Raw genomic sequence first — 25,279 nt, 5'->3', positions numbered from 1 at the left:
GTTCGGTCCACAGCGATCAACCCCTGTTGAGCCACAACCGTCTTTTGCAGAGCCTGCCCTGGACCCTTCCGGGGCCCCATTCCAGCCATGCCGTCACATGGAAAACAGACAGTTCACTGTCCAGCGGCACAGCAATGGGCTGCCACCGAGGGGACAGCCATGCAACATACCTTGAGTTGGTTGAATTTGAGCAAGTCGCTGTCGCAGCTGCCAGTGAAGGACGACAGGAGCCTGCGCTGCTCAGACCTGCGCTCGGAGCCAGCACGGGTGGAGACGTGTACCTGGGCAGGGATACTCATTCCCTAAGAGAGAAAAAAGGGCCACTCCAGGGTTAGACAGCTATTAAAGGGGTTTGCTTCTGAGGAGGTTTTGCATCAAGGCTGTGGAGGGACAGCAGGTCACTGGCAGGGCAAGCAAGACTCCGGGCCCAGTCTCTGCCCCATCCAGCTCATGGCGCAAAGCTGAGGATGCCTTTGGCTCAACAGCGTGCAGAGGGCTGCTGGGAGGAGAGATCCCGGCCCAGGGCTCCCCAGCAGAGCCCCTGCTCAGTGAACAGACTGCCCCAGGTTCTAGCCTCGACACTTGCCGCTCAAAGGCCTGGAAAGGCCCTGCTCGTCACAGTGGAGGATACAGGGGCAAGTGAGTCAATTGCCTGACTCCATAGAAGGCATCATCCCATGTTCATATATAGGGTAGCTCACCCTCCCCCAGCCTGGGTGGCAATGATGGGACTTGCTGTCCAACACATCTGGAGAGCACCAGGTCAGAGAAGGCTGGGCTGGGCGGACTGTTGGGCTGACTTGCTAGCAAGACTGCTGCTTATGTAGCCTTCTGCTTTTAGTGGGCCAGTAAAGATATTAATTCCATTTGCAAATGAACCCAATGACATGCCCATCGCCTCAGTTTTGGACATCCAGGAGCTTGTGAGCAATTCAAGCTTCTCATTTGTTCTACCCCAAATGGAAGAGCTTTAAAGTCTACTCCAGCTTGGAAGGAGCTGCCTGAAGAATTGCCACCCTCACGGGCACAAAGGCAATTCCAGTCAGAGCAAGAGCAACTGGCAGCGAGGAGAGAGAGAGAGACAGACACACACACATACACCCCTCACCTGCGTATCAGCCGGAGGCTCCTCTGCAAACGCGCGGCTGTTATTGAGGTATTTCAGTTTGTCTTTCTTGTCGATTTTGTAATAGCCCTCACTTCGGGCGCAGCCGGTAACGTGTTCCCGCATCCCATCATCCCGTTTCTTCTTCTTTGGGAGAGAAAAGCTGGTTGGTGGCTCTGAGTTAAGGGAAAACCCCACTGCATGTGGGCTACCAGACCCTACGGGTTGCTCACGAAGCATGATACTGTTTTGCCCTAAGACTATACAACAACAGAAGAAGAAGAAGAAGAAGAAGAAGAAGAAGAAGAAGAAGAAGAAGAAGAAGAAGAAGAAGAAGAAGAAGAAGAAGAAGGCAGTACATAGGGTTAAACTATTGGCTTAAAAGTATATAAAATAAAAATAAAAACATCTATTGGCATTAACTTGGGTTAACAAGTGTTATGCAAACTTCTACATTTCACAGAATTCTCTGCCAGGTAGAATTCAGTTCTGGTTGAAGAACAGTTTTGTGAGACTTGTAAACTTGAATGCTCCTCTAACCAAGCAAAGTTGGTTCAATGAAAGGCTACTTTTTACCTACTCTGTATCTCTTATCCATTGGAACAGCATAGCATAGCAATTGCCACATAATGAGCTGCCTAAAAGAAAAAACTAATAGGAATTTTGTTTCCACCTTGTCAAATACAGTTTGGAAAACCTATCCATCAAATAGACTAGAATAACTACCTACAATTAAAAAAAACAAACCACCCGTAGTACTCTAAGAAAAGAACACGCAGCCATTTCTCGGCACAGGCATTGTGCCCAGCCAATGTTGTCCAGGAGCTCTTGAGTATCGGGCTGATGATGAACTTCTTTGGCTCCCTTTAAAGAGCTCCTAGAGAGGTGTTTTGAGGGCAGAACGGTGGACCGGCCATTGCCGAATAAGCAGGCATATTTGTTAAATGATACGGGGAAATGGGCAATCTTAAAAGTGGCCTGGCTTTCTCTTTTAGTGTACAATCGTATGGACATTTGGACAGGAAAAATTCCTATAATTCTCAGCATTTTCCAGCCAGCACTGGAAAATGTAGAACATTTTTCTCTGGTTACCTTTCTGGAATCAGAAGGCCTAAGTTCTGTTTCTTTTCCTATTTCTACGTTCTTTTCATATATTGTTTCTGAAGGTGATCTGCCATTATTAAATGCAATGTCTGTATTTTCCGCTATATTATAAAGGCTTGCAATAAATACAGTGTTGACCAGCTACAGCAATGCCCAGTAAATCCGGCTGCTCTAAAACGATGGCCTCCTAAGGAAGCCCAGTCTGACAGGGCAGCAAGAAAAGGATATGAGGGTGGTATACCCACAGGGTGTCGTTCAGCCAGTCCATGCCATTGTCTTGCTGCAACAAGTGATCGTAGGTAACGCACAGGAAATGGATATCCTCTTCATCAATCCCCCCATTCCAAATATCATACAAAATGGTCATCTCCTCAAACTCAGAGCGGGGCCTAAAGTGATAGCGATGCGGGGAATACTCGGGGGAAGGAATTGTCGGGACATCATCCGTCCGCTTCTTCTGGCGCCTCCACTGGCGCCTGGATTTCAGGTAAGCCTCGTCCTCTTTGAAGTCCTCATTCCACTGGTTCTCCAGCTCCTTAAAGGGAAGTTTCTCAGCTAAAACCTCGGTGGGGACCTTGTCGTGGAAGAGGTCATTCCGGAAGTCCAGGGTCACTGCTTCCGGGTCTTTCAGGGCATAGATGGCCTCCGGGTGGCTACTCAGCAGCTCTTTGCTCACAGCACTTTCAGCCAAGGCGACTGGGATCGGAAGAAGCGGAGGCTCCACGGGCTTGCCGGAATAGGCGTCAAAGGGGGGGCCCAGCGGAGAGGAGCGCTTTGGCCGGCCCGGCTTCCTTTTGACAGGCAACACAGGAGATGGAGGGGGAGGAGGGAGCGGCGGGGAAGCCCCAGGGACATCTGGGAAGGGCAAGAGCGGCCGGGCATCTGGGCTGCACCCCTCTAGAGGCATTTGCGAGTCCATGAATACGCACGGCCGGACCGCAAAAGGGACGGGCTGGTTGGGAGGCAAGTCCATGTGCGCGTGGAAAGCTGGGACGGGTGGGCTGGCAAAGGGAATGGGGGAGGGGACACTGTTCACGCCAGCCAATAAGGAAGCACCAAGAGGCTCTTTAAAGACCTTCTCCTCAGGGTCATCCTCTGAGGGCTTCTTGCCAGACGAAAGGCAAGGAAGGGTGGCAACGGGCTCGGGGAACGTCGGCGTGAAAGTGAAGTCCCGCCCAGGAGTCCGAGGAATGCCACCACTGTTGATCCCGGGGGACTGGGATGGGTAGGAAAAGGGGCTCCCTGGGACTTGTGGGGAGCTTAGGGTCAAGCTGCTGCCTGTGAGAGGAGCCTCGCTGCCAGGCGTGGCCGGCACAGTGTCCGTGCTCTGGGACTTGGAGAGGCTGTGCATGCACTTGGCTAAAATGTCCCGCCCAGGAGTCCGAGGGAGCTCTTCCTCCAGCAGCGCTTTGGTCACAGTTAGCTGATCAGGGAACTTGTCGGGAAGAAGCAAGGCTTCCTCTTTGCTCGCAAGGATGGAGGGGAGGGGAAGCGAACAGGGCGGCACGGCATTCACGGAAAGTCCAGGAGGCTCCAAGCGAGCCAGAACATCCCTGCCGGGAGTCAGAGGGAGCCGGTCCTCTTCCTCAGCAGTGCATGGCGGCTGGCTTCTTGCTCGGGCTTCTCCATTGCTATCGTCGGGCTGGGTGGAAAAGGAGGGCTTGCCAGACTGTGCTTCTCCAAAAAGCCCCACTGGGGTCAGCGGTCGGAGGTGTTCCTCGGCCTGCGTCTCTGGCTTTGGACCATCCAGCACCTCAGGCTCCGGGGCAACAGCTGCTTCACATTCCTCCACTGGGAGAAGGGAAGAAAAAGAGAGAGGAGCAAATGGCATCATTTCATCGCTAATAATGCCCCTTTGGATGACTCCACTGAGGGTACAAACTAGGGCACACCGCCCAGCCAACAGCACAGCTCTGGCTTCTTACGTTGCACAGAGATGGCTACAATTTAAAAGCGAGGTTCCTCTACAGCGAGCCAGTGCATCGCTCCTCCTGCGGAACCTAAAACTAAAGTTCATCCTTGGGCTGGAGCGTGTGCCCTCTGCCCCACGAAACCCCCAAATTCCATAGGGATAAAATAACAGTGCAACGGAAGCAGTTCTATTCTGCTACCCAGAGGCTTAGAACTGGGACAGGCAACTTAGGGTCCTTCAGATGTATTACCTACAATTCCCATCATCCTTCACCATTGACTATGCTGGCTAAGCCTGATGGGTGTTGTAGGCCAAAACATGTGGAAGGCCACAAGCCGCCCACCCCTGGTGTAGAACATTTGGGTAATTTACTGGGATGGCATACAAGGAAAAGGGCAGGGAATGGAGATGGGATATGAAAAGACAGCTGTGGCAGAGGAAGGGCAGGCAGCAGGACATGTACTGAGCACTGAAATCAGGGCCTGCTTGTCACCCTCCCCAAAAGCTGAGTCTTCAGAAGCATAGCTAACACATTTCATCTCCACAGCCCTGAGAGCTAAAACCTTCTTGCCCTTCTTTTAAAACAAAAGCTGAGATCGCAACGTCCATGCCAAATACCCAATTCCGTGCCTGTCGACAAGAAAAGAGCTCACAGTGCCAATCGCAAGCTGATTTTCTACTATGGGGCTGCCTGGCGTTACATGAATGAGCCTGGGGCTCATGTGCTGCCTCCCTCAGGTCCTCTCCTCTCCCCTGAGCTTATTCCCTCCCTAAGATCCCACAAAGCAAGTACAGGAGCAGAAAGAGACAGACACACAGTCAGGAGCTTCTCCTCAGAGAGAGCTAGCACTGCAGAGACTGTCAGCAGCATGGTCGGAAGATTCCCCCCTACCTGGCACGCACACCGGAGACAGCTGGAACTTTTCCTCCTGGGCTCTTTCAATAACCACCAGCACCTCGGCAGCAAGAGACTCCTCGGGCACCTCACCAATTTCTTCTTCCCTCTGCTCCTCTCCTTCTGGCATTGAAGGTTCAGCCAGTGCGAGTGGAGTCCCTCCCATATAATCTTCCACTGGGAACAAGTTCAGGATAGTCTCCTTTTGATCATCATATTCAGGCTCTTGAGTGAGTGACTCAATGGCCAATTCGGTGGGCATAGCTTCCCTTTCTTGCTGTAGGGACACCCCGATGTTATCCTCCACCTGTTCCTCATAGTCCTCTTCCTCCTCCTCCTCCTCCTCCTCCTCCTCTTCTTCTTCTTCTTCCTCCTCCTCTTCTTCCTCTTCATCATCAGAGTCAGAGCTTGTCCCAAATTCTGAGGATTCCTCACTTTCATCAGATGACTCAAGCTCTGCTCTGGAGGAGGCAGGACTTCCTACCCCCTCTACTGGGGAGACAAAAAGTTAATGTGGTTTCTTCAGGCCTTGACTTGGCTCGGGCCAGACTGGAGAAATGAATGAGAATTGTAAGGCTGTTGTTTCCGCCTCCCCCTCCCCCCTCTTACTTTTTACTCCTCTTATCACATACCCACTCTACAGACAGCCATTCTAATGGATTTTACAAAGCAAACTATGTTACCACCCATTACAAAATCCCGAAACAAGGCATTATGTGAAATACTTCTTTGTACCCTAAAATGAATCAGTTTCATTGGGAAACCCCAAGTTCCAGAGCCTTACAGACAGGTGATCTTTCCTCTTCATTTATCTGCCCTTCACAACCTTTTTTTTCTGACTGAACAAGCTTCTTGCACCTCCTTCCTTCATAAGAATGAAGTTTGGCCTTTTCCTTCCCCCATGTTCTTTTTAGGGGCTTCAGTGAAACTTCACCTGTTTTACAATTTATTCTAGATGGGGCAACGACAACTGCATATGGCATACGAAATTTGGGTGCATGTTAAATTATACGACAATACTATGAAAGGTGCTGCTTCATTTTCAACTCCTTTCTGGAGAACTCCTGGCCCTGGCCCTGCCTCTCACACTATCACAGTACAATGAGCTTCCTACTCGAATGTCAAGATCTCTCTCCTGGGTGGTCGTAGCCAATTTAGTTTTTGTTCCAATGGGCATCAGTCTGCAGTAACTCATATTAAATCTTACCTTGAAACACAGGTTATATACTAGCGCTTTCAAACATTCAAACCGGACAATATAGCCAGTCAGCATGAAAAAAACATGTTACCAAATCAAAACCTTACATTTATTTAGATACTGACAAGACCTCATACCTTCTTCAGAATCCTGATCCTCCTCTTTTTCACTCATCCCTGCTTCAGGCTCTTCTTCGTCTTCCTCCTCCCCGTCCTCCTCTTCATTGATACCTTCCTCCTCCTCCTCTTCCTTGGGAGACAAGGCATTTTGAAAGTTCAGCAAACATCCATGTTTTTTGGGGGGAGGGGAGAAAGCATGTTCACTGAGTGCTTATATTATGACATGACAAAAGACCTCCAGCACCACCATGGCACATAAGGTACAAATGTGTGGATAAAATGAATGGCAATGGATCCAGGGCATGTAATGTGGTACCCCTTCGTAGAAAGGAAGGGGAATTTGAAGTTGAAAAAAGAAGGAAACCACACCAATTTTCAAATCTGGGAAGAGCAACATGTATGAACGCATGCAAACAACTAAAGCTACAGACAGTGTGTGTGTTAGTAGAGATGTAAGCCAAGTGGCAGAGGGCAATCCCAAAACTAGATTGTGAGCAAAGAAGAAAGAAAAGCTCACAGTCAGGGAATAGTTTGCACAAAGTCCCTTTTGGACCACTGACCTAGTAAGTACGAGACAGAGATAACAGACCCAGACACACACACCCCCACACACATCCCAACCCTGGTTCACCAAGGGATTTGCAATGGATGAGGCTGTCACTCACTGAGAAAAGCATGAGACCATGACTGTGAAACATTACGGATAGTATTGCAAGTAACATGGCCCCTCTCACGGGAGGCATTTAAGTGGATATTAAATGCTTTTTTATTCCGCTCAACTTTTTATTGGTGGTTTATTTGGATCTATGTTTTAGTTGCTACTGTTTTAATTGTTAATTTATTGTTTTTGTTTTTAAATGTTTTATTACTTGATATAGTATTTATTAATTGCTGTAAGTTGCTCTGTGATGATTTTACCCTAAAAGGTGGGATATAAATACATTTAAAAAAATAAAAGTAAATAAAATAAACAGATTGATGCTCTTTATCTCTTACTCTGCTCTCACTGGAGATGAAGATGAAGCAAGGGGAAGGCAAAGTACACAAACTTTTCTAAAGGCCATGTAGCCCTACACCAGAATAATTTGTTCATCATAAAAATATCAAGTCACGTGCGCTCTATGCCTTCCCAGGTACCTCAGTCTACAATCAAGAGGAAGGCCGCTTCCTCTCCAAGAAGCAGAGCACTCTGGGATATCCTCCCATGATATCACTGGAGTGAATATGATCACATTTTATGGGGGAAAGTTAACAACATACTCCTGAGCGTAAAGCATTCTGTGAACAGTACAGGAGGCAGACACTCCTGATGAATTCCACAAGCATAACGGGTTGAATAGTGGCGTCTGTCCAACACCAGAAACTATTCCCCCTCTCCCTGCAGCCCACCCCTCAAATCTGCTCCAGTGTTGGGGGACCCCCTGGAGACTATTTGGAGAAGGGTAGAGGAAGAGGAAGCTAGGTTGTGAGAGTAGAAGGCTGCTCATGCAACACTGGAGACAAGACAAGCAGATTCCCCTCATTCATGTCCATGCAGCCAGAGGAGACAACTCACACAAATGACAGGACATACCTTGTCAGACATGGATTTCATCACCCTGTCTTCTTCCTCCTGTTCTGGCTCCTTTTCTGAAGAGGATTCCTCCTCCTCCTCATCTTTGCCCGAATCCTCCTCCTCTCCTTCACTGTCCAGCTCTAATGGTCTGGCAGGTCTCCTTCTGATGCCGACAGCTTCTGCATCCTTCTTAGAGAGGTCTGAGGCTGCATCTGGCAGGTCTCGATCTCGTTCAGATTCTGGAGAGCAAAAATAAACCATGAGAGTGGGGGTGGAGTCAGCCACAATGCTGGGAAGCAAAGAACTGTGTCCCCTCTGCCCAATCATCAAAACAGACAGGTGAGCAAAGTTACTCAGTGCTCAAGTACCTTGAAAATATATTATGAATGGGAAGAACTTAGCTATTTGTCATTGTTATATGTACATCTAGATGTAGCACTGGCAAAATGCCAATTCTTATGACAGGCATTTTATTTTAAATGCAAAGTCCTGTGGCCGAAGCAAATAAAGGAATCTCTATAAAGCTATTGCTGTTACACATACTTAGGTTTACTTCTTTGAAAAGGTGAGTTTTTCAGAGGAATCTGAAGGTTGCATCACAAAAGGTGTGAGAGGCAGGGATTGATGGGGAAATGAGAGCAGAAGGATCATGGGGGTGCAAGGTCACAAAGGGCTTTGACAGTAAGAACAAGAAGTCAATGAAGGAGCCAGGAACAGACAGGAAGTCAGTGTAGGGATTTAAATTGTGCCTTTTTTGGACTAAATCAGGCAATGAGACTCAAATCTTCTATCTTGTTCTTATATAAACAAACACACACACACAAAAACACACACACACACACACACACACACACACACACTGACTTGCCATTGATCTGCACAGCCCCAACCTTTGGGTTTGGTTTCTTGGTCACATCAGAATGTGACAGTGCTGGGATTACAGACTTATGTGCCTGCCTGTGGGCTGTATCTCTGGACTTTACGCACTTCATGCAAGATTTTATTTTTAAGACACCATTTCTGACATATTGAGGAACGGGAAAACATCTCTCCCTTCGCAAGCTGAGCTCTGGGAACCTCTGCATTTTTAGTCCCACATATTCCACATCAAGAAGCAACATTTCAATCCCATAATGGTTCACAACAAAAGTGTAACAGCATTTAGATATGTTAATGGTTGGGAAAAGCCAGCATAAACAAGTGAGTTTTCAGCAATTGTCAAAAGCACATTATTAACTGCTGCTGGAATAATGGTTGAGAGAAATGGGATTACCAAACACCTTTAAGTCTTTAGATAAATAAAGTGCAGTACATCAAACTATTATTTTTTGTACTTCTCCAAAGAGTTCCAAGACAGAAAAGTACTAAATTAGATTTTTAATGAGACTTGGGGTTCTTTCATTTCTAAGTGGAATAGCATTAAACCAGTTATAATATTGAACAACTTGTTCTTTCCATGATACAGAAATATTTTTTCTACGATTTTAGATGTTACTTAATGGAACAGTGCATATCTGAATTGCAAAATTTAACACCAAGTCCTATCTGTGTAACAAAGTGATCCTTAAAGTGATGCTAAATTGTAAAAATTAGGACTAAAAGTTGGAACTCTCAAATTGTCAGTGGCATGTCCAGATTGACATCAGTGTGAAGATTAGAAGACGATGTAGTTTTAAATCCAGACTTAGTCATCTTTAGAGTAGAACCACTGATGTCAATGGGACTTTAGATAGTCATAACAAACTTAAGTCCCATTGATTTCAATAGGTCTACTCTAAGTGTGACTAAGTCTGGATCCAATCCACTGCATTGGCGGAAAAAGCAATGGCTGGCCAACCTTCCTCTTCGTCGTCTACGGAGGCAGAGGGACGGATTCTCTTCTGGTCTCCAGCTGAGGCAGCTTCAGGCGGTTCCTTTCTCTTTACCTGCAGAAAGGACAGAGTGAACCTATTTAGGGAGAGTTATTTGGAGAGGTATATTCCGCCACCCATAGGCAACAACCTAAAAAAACAGAAAGATGCCAGCTACTTAAAAGAGCACCAAAATAGGTTTGTTTTCCTCCTTATTATATTTGTCAAAGCAATTTTACTCTAACTTGTAATTTAATGCCAATTCAATTAATTTAACAAACAATTCAACCTTAATGGACTTCAATCATCCACTGAAGCCAGCACCAAAATCTAAATACATGAAAGTGCATCAAGAAAGACAAAACAAGACAGTAACCATAAACCCTTTATCACCTCTTTTCTTAAATCTGTTAAAGGGCTTCTGATGAATGACAGAATCATGGATGTTATCAAGGTCAACAAAGTTTAAACTGTTTTCTATAGATCTCCAAACAGTTTACATGTTTGCATGCTTCTCTCAAACAAAAACAAGCACGTTACCCGACTTTCAAGACTTCCAGTGCCCTGTTTAAACACAGAGGGGTGAGAGGCAACCATTCACTGTGCTACACCCTGTTATACTGCTACAATGAAGGAAATTGGCCAGTAACAGCTTCAGTGGTGTGAAGAGCCAATACTGGGTCATTCTTTCATCATTTTTATACAGTTCGTAGAGCTAAAGGATAGTTTTTTGGGCAGAAAATCTGGAAGAGTAGAGGTATTAAAACTTCCATTGTACTTTAACAAAATCCTTTTAGAGTACCACAGGAAAGCAGAAGATGCTGGGCTTACCTTGAAAGATGGTAATCGGATGGCTCCTCTTAACCCAATGCCCAAGCCGATGCCCTCATAACCCAGCCCTTCGCCTTTGTTCCAGTTCTCTAGAAGGCAAGATGTGATGCGGTCCTTTGGTTTTGGCTTCTCCTCATCTTTATTTTCCCCAGATTTTACTGGCGTAAGTGATGCCTGTGTAAGATTGGCAAGATTAAAGAGGAGAAAACACACTGGCCCATCCAGCTAGAACTGGGTAGCTGGACAAAAGAGCATCATCTACTCATAATAACCTTTCACTTCTCCGAACAGGTGCGGAGTTATGTTTCCAGCATAAGATGTTCAAATCCACCAAGAGCATATACAGAACCATCCATGGGGAAAGCTCAACTGTAGAGAGACAATGTACAATTACCTATATCGAGGCTTCTTTAACTGCAACTTTTTACAAGGGCCTATATGTGGGAATGACTGCAAGAGCCATTAAGATCAGGACTGGTGAACACAAAAGCTGTAGAAGAAACCAGAGGGTTTCTCAGCCCCCCACCATCCTCCTTGTTCAACACTTCCTGGAATGTGACCAAAACCTCCATGATCTGAAGTTCTGCTGTTTGGAGAAAGTCAAAGGCCAAGGCCAACAGCTGCACTGTAGACCTTCTCCAGCAGGAACTGTTCTGGATTTTTATTTTAAAGACCAAATCTCCAGTTGGCTTGAATGAAGAGATGAACTGGATGGCAATGTATTAAGACGGACTATCAACAACAGTGCTGTTGTATATGGCCATTCTGTGCTTGATTTGCAGGTCTACTGGTGATGCTTTTAAATAATCCATTGTTATCAGTCGGTTTTTGCTGAATGCCCTTTAAGGAGCTAATCAAGACTTTATCAGGCTCCATTCTCTACATCTGTGCCTTGCTTGTTTTAAGAACTTAATGAGAGCCCGAAGCCTCCACAGGCTGCACAGATAGCTTGAAAGCTCCTGTTCGGGCAACATTCAGAGCTATTTTATTTTCTTATCAGTCTACTGCTTGCACGTGAGTATGTAGTTTTATATACGTGTAGTTTGTTATCTATTTTACTTTTAAAATGGATACTTATTCCCATATATTTGCTTTTAGGAGTACTGTGGTTCCTTGCCACCCTCAAAAACAGTTATAGTGGAGCTTTTGGCTCCCTTGCAATTTATTTATTATCATAACACCCATTAGAGGAAGGACTGGTACGATTAAGTAAATTGGTGAGCTTTTTTCTGGTGTATTTTTATACAGTTTTAAGTAGCTGTTTTTAATTATAAGTAAAATATTTTTAAACACAATGTTGTTTGTATATCCACAGGTCTAAACACTGCAGAATCCTATGTCTGTAATTGTGCCTGTGTACATGTTTGCTTACTTTGGGACATACCTCTTACATATCCCTTTTACTAGCCCACTGAGGAAGGCGGTACATCACAACACATTTGGTTTATTTGGCATTGGTTATTTTTGGTACGGTTCTGCCATTATTGTACATTATATTCCCTCCCATTGGTTAGATGTATGATTCTTCACTAAATAACAGTGTGTGCTTTCTTATAGTTATGTATATATTTTTAACTACATCGATAAAAAAACGTTATTATTAGATTTTGTTCTACTTGTATTTATTATCACCCAGTTGTTTTGTTGGGAGATATCTCCTGTTTTGGTTTGAGCAGAGTTACAGAGCCTGAACTGGGAGAAGCTCCAAGCAGAACAAGGAGGGAGGCAGCGTAAACAAGGCCTGCCAATGCAAAGCCATCCCTCCTTTGAAGCTTGACTCCTACCTTTGCTAGACGTTCCTTCTTATCCCACCAGTCATCGAATGCCCGGAAGGCCACCACCTCCACCATCTTCCGGTTCAAATCTCTTTTCATGATCGCTTTGAGTTCCTTCACAATCACCAAAAGGACACCATCCACTGTGGCCTTGTGTGGGTCTTCCTTCTTGGGCTCGTAGCCCGGAGGGGGAACAGAAGGATCAAACTTGGGTAAAGGGGGCCACGGCTGCCCACGGTTGATAGCTGCCCCCATAGAGAAGTGCCGGTAGGGAGGAAGGTTCACAAACTGCATCCGGTTCCCCATGAAAGGAGGGTACTGGTACGTGTTCTGCCCTTGCATCAGGCGGCTCAACATCTGGGTTTGCATTTGAAAAGACATGGACATGCCGCCCCATTGGTTGCCCAAGACACTGATCATGTCCACTTGCATGACAGGGAACATCCCAGGATGGAACGGAGGGAGTGGAGGCAAGATATGAGGGGGAGGGACCCCAGGAGGTGCCGGAAGGGGTGGAGGTGGGACGGTGACGGCTGGGTGAGTTGGTGGAGGTGGAGGTGGGAGAGGTGGAGGCATCGGAAAGACTGGCTGGGGCGGTGGCGGCGGAGGCAAAGGAGGAAAACCAGGTGGAGGCATGGGGAGCGAGGGAGCCATCACGGCCGAATTGCCAATAGAGGTATTCACCACAATGGTTTTGGCACAATCCGAGCTTGGAGATTGGCTCATTTCGTCATCAGAGATCTCCATGTCTTCCCCTGAAGACTGATGACACTGTAAGGAAGAAGGAAACATTCTGTTCATTGTAGATCATAGTTCTATTAGCAAACACACACACATCTCCCAAAAACTAACTTGAGAACAGAAACAACATTCTCAAGGAGGCTTTTTGCAGGGAGACCATTCAATATGAGACATTTACAAATTGCTGCCTATGAGCTGCTTATGGGGGCAGGATTGTTGTATGATGTTACAGGTGCCTGGACGAGAAAGAGGCACTTTACTACTGCTGGCTTCCTAATACCATAGCCTTCCCCAAATTTGTCTCTTCCAAATTGTTGGACAACGGCAGCCAGAATCTCCCATCAAGCATGCAGTGTAAGACATCTGGAGGACACCAGGCTGGGGAAGGCTGTAATACTAAATAACTATGAGTCAGAAACACTTCTAATCTGGTTTTAATCAAGTCTCCTTTGATAACTTTTCTACCACCAGAGGGCAGCTGTTTCCAAAGGACGAAAGTTACAGACGGCAATATGACTTTTTTTACCAGCCTGTGGCTAGGATATATAAGAATTTGGGTTCAGTTCGTAAATCACATGAAATTGTCAATTTGCAACTCTGAATGTGAATGGGGAGTGCTTGTTCCTATCCATATTCAGAATGGGGGACTATTGCTCAGCCCTATGGCACAGGGCTGAGCAATAGTCCCCCAGCACCATCTTCTGGGAGACCTCAGCCAGAAAAGTCTGAAATCAATAAACACCATCCCAAGTCCCATATTGGCCAAATGCCCAAGAAGGATGCAAGGACCAATGGTATTAGCTACTGCCCAGTCCCCCTCTGGCAACTTTTATTAATCAGGATGGACAGCTTTTCCACATCCTCAGGTTGAACAATGTGAAATTCATCCAACAAAACTAGACAAGTGGCTGCCTTAATCACCACGCAAGAGCCGACTCTTCACATGGAGTCCAAGTCAAATGGAGGCAAGTGACTTAATCAGGGCAGTGTTTGCAAACTCGTCACAGCGGGTAGCTGAGAACTCCCCCTTGCTATTCTGGGGGTCAAAAAGTAGCAGTCGCTCTACAATTGAACTCCATTCAATGCACTAGAGGCAGAGAAGAACGTCTTTGTGGCCACCATCATCACAGAATAGGACTTAAGGTGAATTCATCCCACATTTTCCTCCAACAACACTCTAGCCATCTGTCTAAGCGCTTAATCACCCTGTGCTCTTCAGAAAACCAAGCGGACAGAGCTCTGGGCAATAGGGTGCTTGGAGGTGATTGTGTCAACCACCCAAGTCACTTCCCCGTTCCAAGGTCAACCAGGATTTCTACGGATCACCCACTATAGCGGCTGGAAAATTCCCCAGAGCCATCAAGAACTCTCCTGGATCCATTGGTCTCCCAGAACAGAGGTGGCATTTCAACTAAAAAATGAAAGTGAACGCCTGTGTTTTGCAGCCAGCGTGGCAGGGCACACCAAGCAGGGTATGTCTCTTCATTAGCGTTTTGGTGCTTTTGAAACATTGCAATTCACCGTTTAAAGGACTCTTCTTAAAAGGTATTAATACATGTGTGGATTCTTCCCCTATCTGGCTTGGGATCAAACTACCTTCTCCCATAAAAATGTCCCTGGGTTTTAAGACCTTCTGGAGAGGCGCTTCTCGGAAAAGACTACCTGGAGCGTCCCCCTGCCACCCCCTTGCCTCTTAATGCCCCCCTATGCAATCCCACCGCCCACTTTGGGAACCACCGTTGTATCTACTTATACTACAGGTTTCTCTAGACGGTTCCATATTTCTCCTCCTTCTTTCCTATCCCCAAAATGATGGCTGTGGCACCACTGGCAAGGTCACACTGTACCAGCTGAAGATCAGCACTCTGCCGGAGTACGTTTATTACAGTTATAATAAATATAACAAGGGCTGGGCAACTTGTGGCCCTCCAGATATTGTTGGATTGCAACTCCCATCATCCCTGCACCATCTGCCTTGTTGATGGGAGTTACAGTCCAACAACATCTGGAGGGCCACAAGTTGCCCAATCCTGCTCCATGTGAATACAGCCTTGGGTTGCTGCCTTCCTGCATCATCCAAAGAAACCAAAACCCACCCGGGCCTGCTGGCAGCTTGCACTAACTTGAGGCTTTTGGTTTGCCTTTAATTTGTTCCTCCAGTCAATTGCACAGTGAATATTTTAATAAGTATTTAAATATATGGACATATATGCCCTTTGTATTTTAATATGGACAGAAATAAGAGCCAGCTAGTCAGGCTAAGGGCTGGTGATGGAAAGGCTACCAATGATTCCCTCTGAAGTTTATGTGGAGGAAAAGTTACAATAGTCTCTTGGGCTTCCAACAGCTTCACAGCTGGTGTCTGACCTTCATTCATTCTATGAATGAGTTTTGCAACCCAGGTTTTTATCTTAAACGATAGATGAGAAATACAATAGTAGGGAGATGGAAGGGAAACAGCAGTGAGGGAATATACAAAATAATCAAAAGAAAGCCAGCTGGAAGAAGGAGGCTTTCAATTAAGCAGAGTTCAATTAAAATAAATTTCAGAAGGATGAATAGCTTGTTCAAGATTTAAGAGAAATCACGGATGGTGGCAAAGAACAAAAGCAGATAGCAAGGTGTGGTCAGGCAAAAAAAATGGGGGCTAGGCTTTAGGGGAAATGGAAGGAGAGCACAAAGTATGGCTTGTTATAGGAAGTTAGCTTTATTCCTCAGCCTGGCGACATGGGATTTTAACACTAGCAAAAGAATCTAAAATCTTGATGGACCAGGATGAGGAGACAAAAATATACCCACTATTGGTTCACACATGCAGGCGCCTCACTGGGTCTCATCATCTGATGACTCAATCTGATTTTATTATTCCTTATGTACCTGAGAACCTGGGTGCTGCATAAAGCAGAACAACCTAGGTCCATAATAATGCACACATAAGCTTAAAGGGAAAAGAAAAAAGGGGAGAAAGAGGACTCTCATCTGCCTCATCAATGATGAAGATTAGGGTCATGAGGGGAGGAGCAATAGCTCAGTGGTAGAGCTCAGGCTCTGCATACAGACGGTCCCAGGTGCAATCTCTCGGGGTTGAGAAAGAATCCTGCCTGAAACCCTGGAGAGCCGCTGCTGCCAGTCAGTGTTGACAATGTTGGGCTAGATGGACCAATGCTCTGACTCAGTATAAGGCAGCTCCCTATGTCTCTCAGGTGAATGTGGGACATTTCTCCATTGAATATAATTGCGTTTGAGTCAACATGAAGCACTTAAGTTCCATGTGTAGTCATTGGACTGTGAAGACCTAGTGTTACACGCAGTTCACCCCTTGATGCTACAGTCAATGAACATGCATATCCTGCTCTGAATCCCAACTCCTTTTCTGAGGCTGCAGGACCCACCTGTTTTCTATAGGATAAGAAAACTAATGGGTGAGTTGAACTCTTAGCATCTGAACAATAAGAAGCACATTTGTTGTGTGTGCACACTTAATTAAAACAGCCCCAAGAGCTCCCCATAATGCCTTCCTTATAACCCCTTGCCTATGCAAACCCACATATCAGTGACAGGAACTCACCTAAACATGCCAACCAAGCCCCTAAAATAAGGAATTAAGAGATTGTTTATCAGTTGCATCCTACTCTTCCTCCAAGGAGTTCAAAGTGGCACACATGGAGTTTTCCCATCCTATTTTCACATACACACCCTCCTCCCCACCATGAGGTAGGTTAGGCTGAGAGGGTATTACTGTCCCAAGGTCGTCCAGTGAGCTCCAGGGCTAGACGGTCTCTTCCATCCAAGTCCAACATGCAATCCATTACATTATTCAGTTAATTGAGTTTGCAAATATATATTTTTGGCATAGTACCTATTACAAAGAAAATGTAGCAAGAACCAATAAAACCAGGGAGACGGACAGAGAAGGTCAAGAGCTTTCTCCAGAGTTGTCGGCATATCACACCTCAGCTGTTTACTCTCTGAATCGCATCCAAACACAGTGTGCCCTTTGTCTAGGGCTGCTTTCACCTGTGCTATGAAGCCTACTGGCCCTCTTGAGCAAGAGGCCATTGTTTGACACCTGTCACCCGCCATACACCTACAAGGCAGTGCAGATGGTGCAGCGACAGCTGCGATCCTATCCAGATGCTTGTTAAAATATAAAAGGGCACCTTGCTGGGAGGAAAGAAAACTGAACAACATCAGGTCTCATTTACACTGCTTTATTAAACTCTCACGAGGGGAAATGTAAGCTGATCCCTCCAGACGCAGAGGGGTGGAGAGAGTGATTCCCCTGAAAACGGCAACTCACTCCCAAGACTACCTAGCTTGTAAAGAAATGCCACTGTGGTGTGTTTGTGCCATACAATGTGGCAGGCTCAGGTGCGGCTTCCTAATTAGTTACCGCCTCCCACCATGAGAAGTCAGTAAAAAAAGGGCAAGTGAGAAAACTGGAGGGGGGAGGGGGAAGTCAGTTGATTGCAATGGGGCATTTGCAGAGAGAGAAACTCCTCTCTCATAAGAGGGAATTTCCAGGGGATGTGAAATGCTGTTGTTCATAAACAACTACCTTGTTTTGTTTTGGAAATGTCAGCAAGAGGAAGACTTTAAGACTGTGGCCTGTGATACATTCCCTACACCTGTTGTTCTAGAGATGCGATACTCACACTCCTGGGGATGGCCAAGCCCTCGTCAGAAGATCCTTGAGAGGAATCCTGCCGTTTTGGCCACTGGTCACCCTAATGCAATACAGTTCACGGACACCTTGATGGCTACATGGATACCCAGAGACTGCGTGTAAAAACAGTGCCAGGCATTTCCTAACCAAGGGAATGTAAGAGTGCCTTAAGGGCTTTTGTGGGATCAAACTCCAGGGTTCATGGAGCTCGGCAATCAGTTTCCAAAAAGATGTCTCTGAGCCACCATCAGCAGTGCTGGAAGGCCAAGAAAACAATATTCAGATTTGCACTGCTTCTTTCGTGGATTTTTCTCTTTTTATTATTTATTTATTTATTTATTTATATAGCACCATCAGTGTACATGGTGCTGTACAGAGTAAAACAATAAAATAGCAAAACCCTGCCGCATAGGCTTCCTTTTTTTTTTAAACTGAGGCAAAACCTACAAAGATCCCTTTGCCAAATAAGAAGTGTCCAAGTTAAAAAGTGCAACCTTAAAAATGAGCTCCTGCATTTGAAGAATAGCTTTCACCGGACAGCATTTCATTACATTTGCAGGGGGGGGGGGGTAGGGGGACCGGGACCGGTAGCAAGACTGCTGGTGCCCAGGACTTGCACATTTGCAAGATGATTTGCGATGCAGATTGTGAAGGCTGCATTGCCTAGATAACAAGACTCTTATTACTACTAGCTCCTTCAGACGAAGCTTGCCATTTATCTACAGTGGGAATTTTCAGCTTCTCAGGACCCGTTGAGCAAGGCAAGAACTGTTCTACTCTATCGGCCGCTGCCAAAACAATAACAGTGTCACCCCCTATGCTTCCTGGATTGGTACTGGGTGCCTGGAACAGAGGCAACCTGCATCTCTATCATCACATATCCCTGCTTTGACACTCAAGGAGGAGGAAGCCATGGTTAAATGGGTTTCTCCAGGAACAAGTCTGTCTGCTCTGAAAAAAAAGAAAGACAAAGCCATTCCTTCACTGTTGCTGCAATTCAAATCATGTGTGCTCGAGTGAAAAGAACATTCTGCCTTCTTTTTAAGAGGACTTTAATACATACAAACAAAGTTCCATTTTGAAACCCAAAGTTTAATTTTGGATGTGGCTTTGCAGGTTATAAATTAAGCTTCTACCAACCAGTAAAATAAGAACACCCCAATTTGTAAACACATTTATTTGGATGCAAATTCCACTGATTTTTGTGCAACTTATGTCCAAAACTGGATTCATATTGATTAGGGGAAAAGGTTGATGAGCAGATCAGTCAAAGTGTACATGGCAAATTCCACTTTCTACATACACTTGATATTCTGTATGAAATTAGTACACCAAAGCAATTTATTAAACCAGAACAAACCGAAAACCTCACTTTTAAACTGGCAGCAAATGAAATCCCTGTGATGAATTGTGGTCACTGCTCTCAAAAATCCCAACATAAAATTACTTAGAAAAAGGCCGATAGAAACTTGCACAGGTACTTGCTAAGGAGATACAGCAACATCATCTGGTGTAGATATGCAAACTCTAAAAGCCTAATCCGACACTTGAGAATGAAAGAGGGACTGCTTTCTACTCTGACTTTCTACTCTTCAGTTTCATAAACATTCCAACACCTCTAGTTAGTTAAATTGATAGAGGAGACCCTCTTTCCAACTGGCTTTATTGGAAAGGACTGGCCCGTCACTTTCCAAGTCTGCAGCGAGATCTCTGCTTCAGCTATGTACAACAACAAGCACTCTAAGACTGAGCCATCAGGCACAGTGCCCTTAGGTAGCTTAATTACAAGCCACAAGCACAATCTGTCATCTTGCTGGGATTCTGTGTCAAGATGTCATCAGGTCACAAGTAAAGCGTCCCCTAACTAAAAGAGCTCCTCTGCTGAATCAGAACAGAATCAAAGTTGGGACTTAGGCTTATCCCTTGCAGTCAAAAGCTGCATAATGTCTTAGATGGATTTTTACCAATGGTATACAATTAATCAGGTACAGAGAAGTGAGCAAGGAGACAAGAAAAGACACTTGGCTATGCAAATACAGCCACTAAATTCAGTTGTCACACCAAATAATTGTTAGCCCAAAACATGGTTTGTAAACCCACTTCAAAACATGGTTTTCAGTTCTAGTTTGTTGGTGGGTAGCAAACCATGGCTTGTTCATTCAAACCACAGTTAAACTTGTGATGTCAATTATGTAGGTTCATCTGTTGGGGTGGATGTGGGGGAAATAGATGAGTGGCCATGTCTCATGGAATAAATGGAGGACAGAATAAATGGCCTTTGAATCAACTTTATGATTCTGTGCTCATACCAACTACTCTGATCAAGAACTGTTAGGGAGCATTATATTTTAAACTAAGAGCCAGAAGGAACACAGAACTGAGAAAGCATATCCAATGCTCTCCTAGTCAATGCAGTTTTATCTTCAATCAGCTAGCATGTATGATGATTAACTAACAAAACAGACATAGACAACCCAATGCCTAAATCCTCATCCTGTAAACCTTTAATACTGGGGGTGGGGGGGGGGTGGAATCCCACAGAGGAAATTTAGCTCACATGAGAAGGGCACTTTGAGAAGCACACATTAAGCTTTAATAAATAAAGAATGTGAGTCTATATTGAAACAGGAATCTATTATCAAAGAATGGAAACAACCAATTTTAGGACAGAATTGCAGCAGCTGTTAAACAGCATGTAATGATACAACACTAAACAACAGGAGGCAAAGAGAGACTATTCCATGCATTTTGAACTGAAAAGGGACAGCAAAGAAGCAGAACGGAAAGAGCTAAATTCAATATTGCATTATCAATTTCTTCCAACATATAAAGAACACTTACAAATACATTGAAATGTGCTCAGTAAATTCAATGGTCATGGCAATTCTGTTTATCACAAAAGGCTTTTCCCATACACAGTGGTAATGTCCATTAACGGAAATATTTTGGGGGAAATATTTTAATTAAAGTGAGATGAGAGAATGTGTATAATCCTGCAAATGCATTAGCATAATCTTTGAAAAGATTAGAAAAAAGGTGATATGGAATTCAACATAATTTGTTAATGCTGAAAAAAGTTTTTTTTTATTTAACTGGTAAAACAGAAGACACTTGCACTGAATGAGCCCTGAGAAAAGCAAATACAGGAGACAACAGTTATAATTTTGACAGATTTGGACTGACTTAATGAGAAATTAGTAATATTGTACATAACAATATCACTGCTAGATTTTTCATGAACAGCTGTTCTAACCTTTTTGCATTGTTTTTGTGTATCTTTTTCTAAAACGTAGAGACTGCAATAAAAGTACATTGGTTCTTGCACACAATTTGTTTGTACCTTACGCCTGTTTAAGAAATACTTCAGGAGTGGCACTGAAGGGGCTTTCCAGTTTTGACACACAGAAGAATCTCCCTAAATGGATTTAAAACAACAGTTGGGTTTGTGAAGCTGTCAAGTAGCAGCCATGGGTGGGAAAGTTCTGCTAAAGGATGATGGTGGAGCCATGATGCACCAGAGCATTCACAGCAATGCCTACCACCTGGATGGCGTCACCAGAACAACAGCTATGAAGCCCCCACACACCAACCCACGATTTGGAAAAGTTCCTGACATTAACGTAGGGATGGGACTGAGGGCTGCATGGAATTAGACTGAGGACCAGAAGTTCTCCATCCCAGCTTGAATGCAAAACTACTTCCAAGTACCAAGTGCTCCCCCATAAAATTGGTCAAACACAGACAAGTAGCTGCATCCTCCTTCTTCTCCTGACTGGAAAATGCAGGTTGCTTACCTGTAACTGTAGTTCTTCGAGTGGTCATCTATGCATTCACACATATGGGCTTTGCGCCTGCGCAGAGACCAGACCGGAACCTACTATAGCTGAGTGGAACGTTTTTTGGCGGGAACCCCTCCCCCCACGCTACCGCGCATGTCCATGGGGTTCCCGCCCTTACCTCAGTTTACAGGAGTCCGACGTTGTGCCCCCATAAACATGAGTGTAAATAAAGTAAAGTACATTCCACAATAAAACAGTGTCATTTATAAGTCTCACACCACCAAGTGGGGATGGTGGGTGGGTTGTGTGAATGCATAGATGACCACTCGAAGAACTACAGTTACAGGTAAGCAACCTGCATTTCTTCTTCGTGGTCTCTATGCATCACACATATGGGCGAGTAGCAAGCTGACATACCTTTGGAGGTGGGTTGGTGCATCATCTGAAGATCTCCGAAAGCACTGTCCTCCCAAATGAGCAGTCCTGCCTCGCACGGGTGTCCAAACTGTAGTGCTTGACAAACGTGGATGGAGTGGACCACGTTGCGGCTCTACAGACTTCAGTCAGTGGAACACCTCTGGTGAAAGCCACCGATGTTGAAACAGCTCTGGTGGAATGAGCTGTCACAGGTTTCACTAACTCTAATTTAGAGATAGAGTAGGCCAATTCAATCGTCTCCACTATCCAGCGTGACAACCGCTGGCAAGAGACAGGGAGTCCCTTAGAAGGCTCACCATAACAAATAAACAATTGCTTTGTTTTTCTAAATGTCTCTGTCCTGTCTTTGTAAAAAGCAAGAGCCCTTCTTACATCGAGAGTGTGCAAGGAAGACTCAAGAGGTGTAGTTGGATTAGGGAAGAAGGCAGGCAAAGTAATATGCTGAGACAGATGAAAAGTAGACACTACCTTAGGTAGGAAGGCTGGATCTGTGCGTAGCACAACCTTATCCTTATGAAAGATAGTGTACGGGACATCTATCCTAAGAGCTCTAAGCTCACTTGCCCGTCTTGCCGATGTAATGGCTACTAGAAAGACAGTCTTTAAAGTAAGTAGCCTAAGGTCTGTCGACGCCATAGGCTCGAAGGGTTTGCGTGTCAGTGCTTGCAGCACAACTGACAGGCTCCATGGAGGTACAATACTTTTCACAGTTGGTATTGTGTTCTTAAGCCCTCTCAAAAATTTCTTAGTTGTTGGGTGGGTAAAGGGTGTAAACCCATCTATGCCTTGGTGAAAAGATGTAATTGCAGCTAAGTGCACTCTGATGGATGTAAGCTTAAGTCCCTGCTGAAAAAGCATCAGTAAATAATTGAGGATAAAGGCTAAGTGGCAAGATTCTGGTGTTTGATCTTGTTCTGAAGCAAAGTTCCGAAATCTCTGCCACTTTGCTGCATAAGTTTTCCTAGTGGAAGGCTTTAGTGCTGCCAATATAATGTGATCCACAGTCAAAGTTCTAGTTCCAGAGGAGGAGTGGTTGTTATCCTCCATGCAGTCATCTTGAGGGTCGACAGATCTGCGTGTCGAACCCTGCCCTGGTGTCGAGACAGTAGCTTCGGTGTCGACGGGAGCCTGATGTAATCCCCTCTCGATAGCCGAAGGGCGTGAACGAACCACGTCTGACGAGGCCACCACGGAGTGATGAGGATGCAATTGGAGTTGTCCATTTGGATCTTGGCTATCACCCTTGTCAATAAAGGGAAGGGAGGAAACATGTACAGGAGATTTCCCCTCCAAGTCCTGGTGAAAGCGTCTCCTAAAGATTGCTCTCCTCTTCCTGCCCTGCTGCAATACTTGGCACAAATTGCGTTGTTTTCGGTAGCGAAGACATCGACAACAGGACGGCCCCAGTACCGAAAAAGGCTTTCCCGCACTTCGACATCGAGCTCCCACTCGTGGTCGACATGGAAGGACCTGCTGAGAGAGTCCGCAATGACGTTTTCCTTGCCGGCTACATGGATCGCAGTCAGGTAAGTCCTTCTCTTTATGCACCAGTTCCATATCCTGAGTGCAGAACGGTTCAGGGGGTGTGATCTTGTTCCACCCTGTCTGTTGATGTATGCCACTACAGTAGTATTGTCTGTCGCGATCAAGACATTCTTGCCCTCGATCATCTGTGCAAATGCTTTTACTGCATTTTCTACTGCCAGGAGTTCGAGATGGTTGATGTGATGCTCCCTCTGTGATCGAGGCCAACGACCCTGAGAGGTTAAAGAGCTGCAATGGGCTCCCCATCCTTCTAAGGATGCATCCGTCGTGATCGTTACCGAAGGCGCGTCTTGTTGGAATGGAACGCCTTCGAGAAGAGTCGACATCGAGAACCACCATCTCAGGGATGCCCTCACTTGCTTCGGTATCGAAAGGTAAGTTCGTCGAGCATTGTGTCTGAGGTCGAAAGTCCTCAAAAACCAGGCCTGCAAGATCCTCATTCTGAGTCTTGCAAATCTGATGACTGCCGTAGTAGCTGCCATCAATCCTAACAGTCTCTGAATTGTCCATGCCGAAACCTTTCGGCGGCTCTCGGTATCGATGGCTAACTGCTGCAAGGTGTTCGCCCTGGTTGACGGTAAGTATGCCCTCCCGTCTCGAGAGGATAGGGTTACCCCTATGAAGTCCAATCTCTGCTGTGGAGTCAAAATGGACTTTTCGTGGTTGACCCACAGCCCCAACGAGTCCAACAGGTTGAGGGTGGTTAATATGTCTAACTGGAGCGCCTCGCTGTTGTCCGCTACGAGGAGCCAATCGTCCAGGTATGGATAAACGTAAATGCCTTTCTGCCTTAGGTGGGCGCACACCACCGCCATGACCTTCGTAAAGACCCTCGGTGCCGTGGCCAACCCAAACGGGAGAACGGTGAATTGGTACTGGGATGTGCCGATCGAAAACCGAAGGTAAGCTTGATGCGACTTCCTGATGGATATGTGGAAATACGCATCCTTCAGATCCACCACTGCGAACCAAACTCCTTTCTGTAGAAGCTGTAAAATTGAAGTAACCGTTGTCATACGGAACTTCCTCGGGGTGATGAACTTGTTCAGTTGTCTTAAGTCCATGATCGGTCGAAGACCTCCATCTTTCTTCGGGACCGTGAAGTAACGGGAGAAAAACCCCTGGTTGAGTTCCTCTGCAGGTACAGAAGAGATGGCTCCCTTCGATAGTAAGGTCTGTACCTCGAGCAGCAGAGGAGGGGATGGAGTCGTTACTTTCACGCCGGAAAAAGGAGGAAGGGCATCGAACTCGATGGCATAGCCCGAGTTGATGATAGTGAGCACCCAGGAGTCTGTTGTTATTGACTCCCATAGATGGTAATGGGGTGCTAGGCGGTCCGCAAAAGGGGGTGGATCTGGGGCCGAAGAGTCAAACACGCTGCTTCTTAGAGAAGTCAGGTTGCCTCTTATCTTGTTGATATCGAGCTTGGTATGGTCTCTTCCTCTGCAACTGTTGTTGTTGCTGCCGAGGTTGAGGTTGGTACTGAGGCCGGTATTGCTGGTGTTGTTGCGTTGGCGGCCTCACCCATCTCTTTGGCCTATACTGCACAGGAGGAGCAGTGAACCCCATCTTCTTAGCCGTTGTTCTCGCTTTGTAGATGGAGTCCAGCGTTTCATCAGTGTTAGTATTAAAGAGTCCTTCGCCATCGAATGGCATACTCTCAATCCTCCACTTGGTTTCATGGGTCAAATTAGCCGATCTGAGCCACGCGTGTCTCCTCAGAGATATTGCGCCCATCATCGATTTCGAATGGCAATCCACTTGGT

General features: G+C 45.7%; 1 protein-coding gene across 1 annotated transcript in view; it reads right to left on the bottom strand.

The window, feature by feature from the left end:
- SETD1B (SET domain containing 1B, histone lysine methyltransferase) overlaps positions 1 to 25,279 on the bottom strand; it is a 50,534-nt gene that overhangs the window by 6,096 nt on the left and 19,159 nt on the right. Inside the window, exons 7-15 of the mRNA XM_063144190.1 lie at positions 12,354 to 13,115; positions 10,570 to 10,743; positions 9,726 to 9,813; positions 7,907 to 8,127; positions 6,352 to 6,463; positions 5,014 to 5,505; positions 2,438 to 4,000; positions 1,109 to 1,275; positions 171 to 302 (exon numbers count right to left, since the gene is read on the bottom strand). Of these exons, the coding sequence (XP_063000260.1) occupies positions 171 to 302; positions 1,109 to 1,275; positions 2,438 to 4,000; positions 5,014 to 5,505; positions 6,352 to 6,463; positions 7,907 to 8,127; positions 9,726 to 9,813; positions 10,570 to 10,743; positions 12,354 to 13,115 (3,711 nt within the window). The remainder of the gene's footprint in view (positions 1 to 170; positions 303 to 1,108; positions 1,276 to 2,437; positions 4,001 to 5,013; positions 5,506 to 6,351; positions 6,464 to 7,906; positions 8,128 to 9,725; positions 9,814 to 10,569; positions 10,744 to 12,353; positions 13,116 to 25,279) is intronic.

Source organism: Elgaria multicarinata, chromosome 18 (assembly GCF_023053635.1).
Source record: "Elgaria multicarinata webbii isolate HBS135686 ecotype San Diego chromosome 18, rElgMul1.1.pri, whole genome shotgun sequence".
In the NCBI taxonomy this organism is placed as follows: Eukaryota; Metazoa; Chordata; class Lepidosauria; order Squamata; family Anguidae; genus Elgaria; species Elgaria multicarinata.
This window is presented reverse-complemented; position numbering and strand designations above follow the sequence as displayed.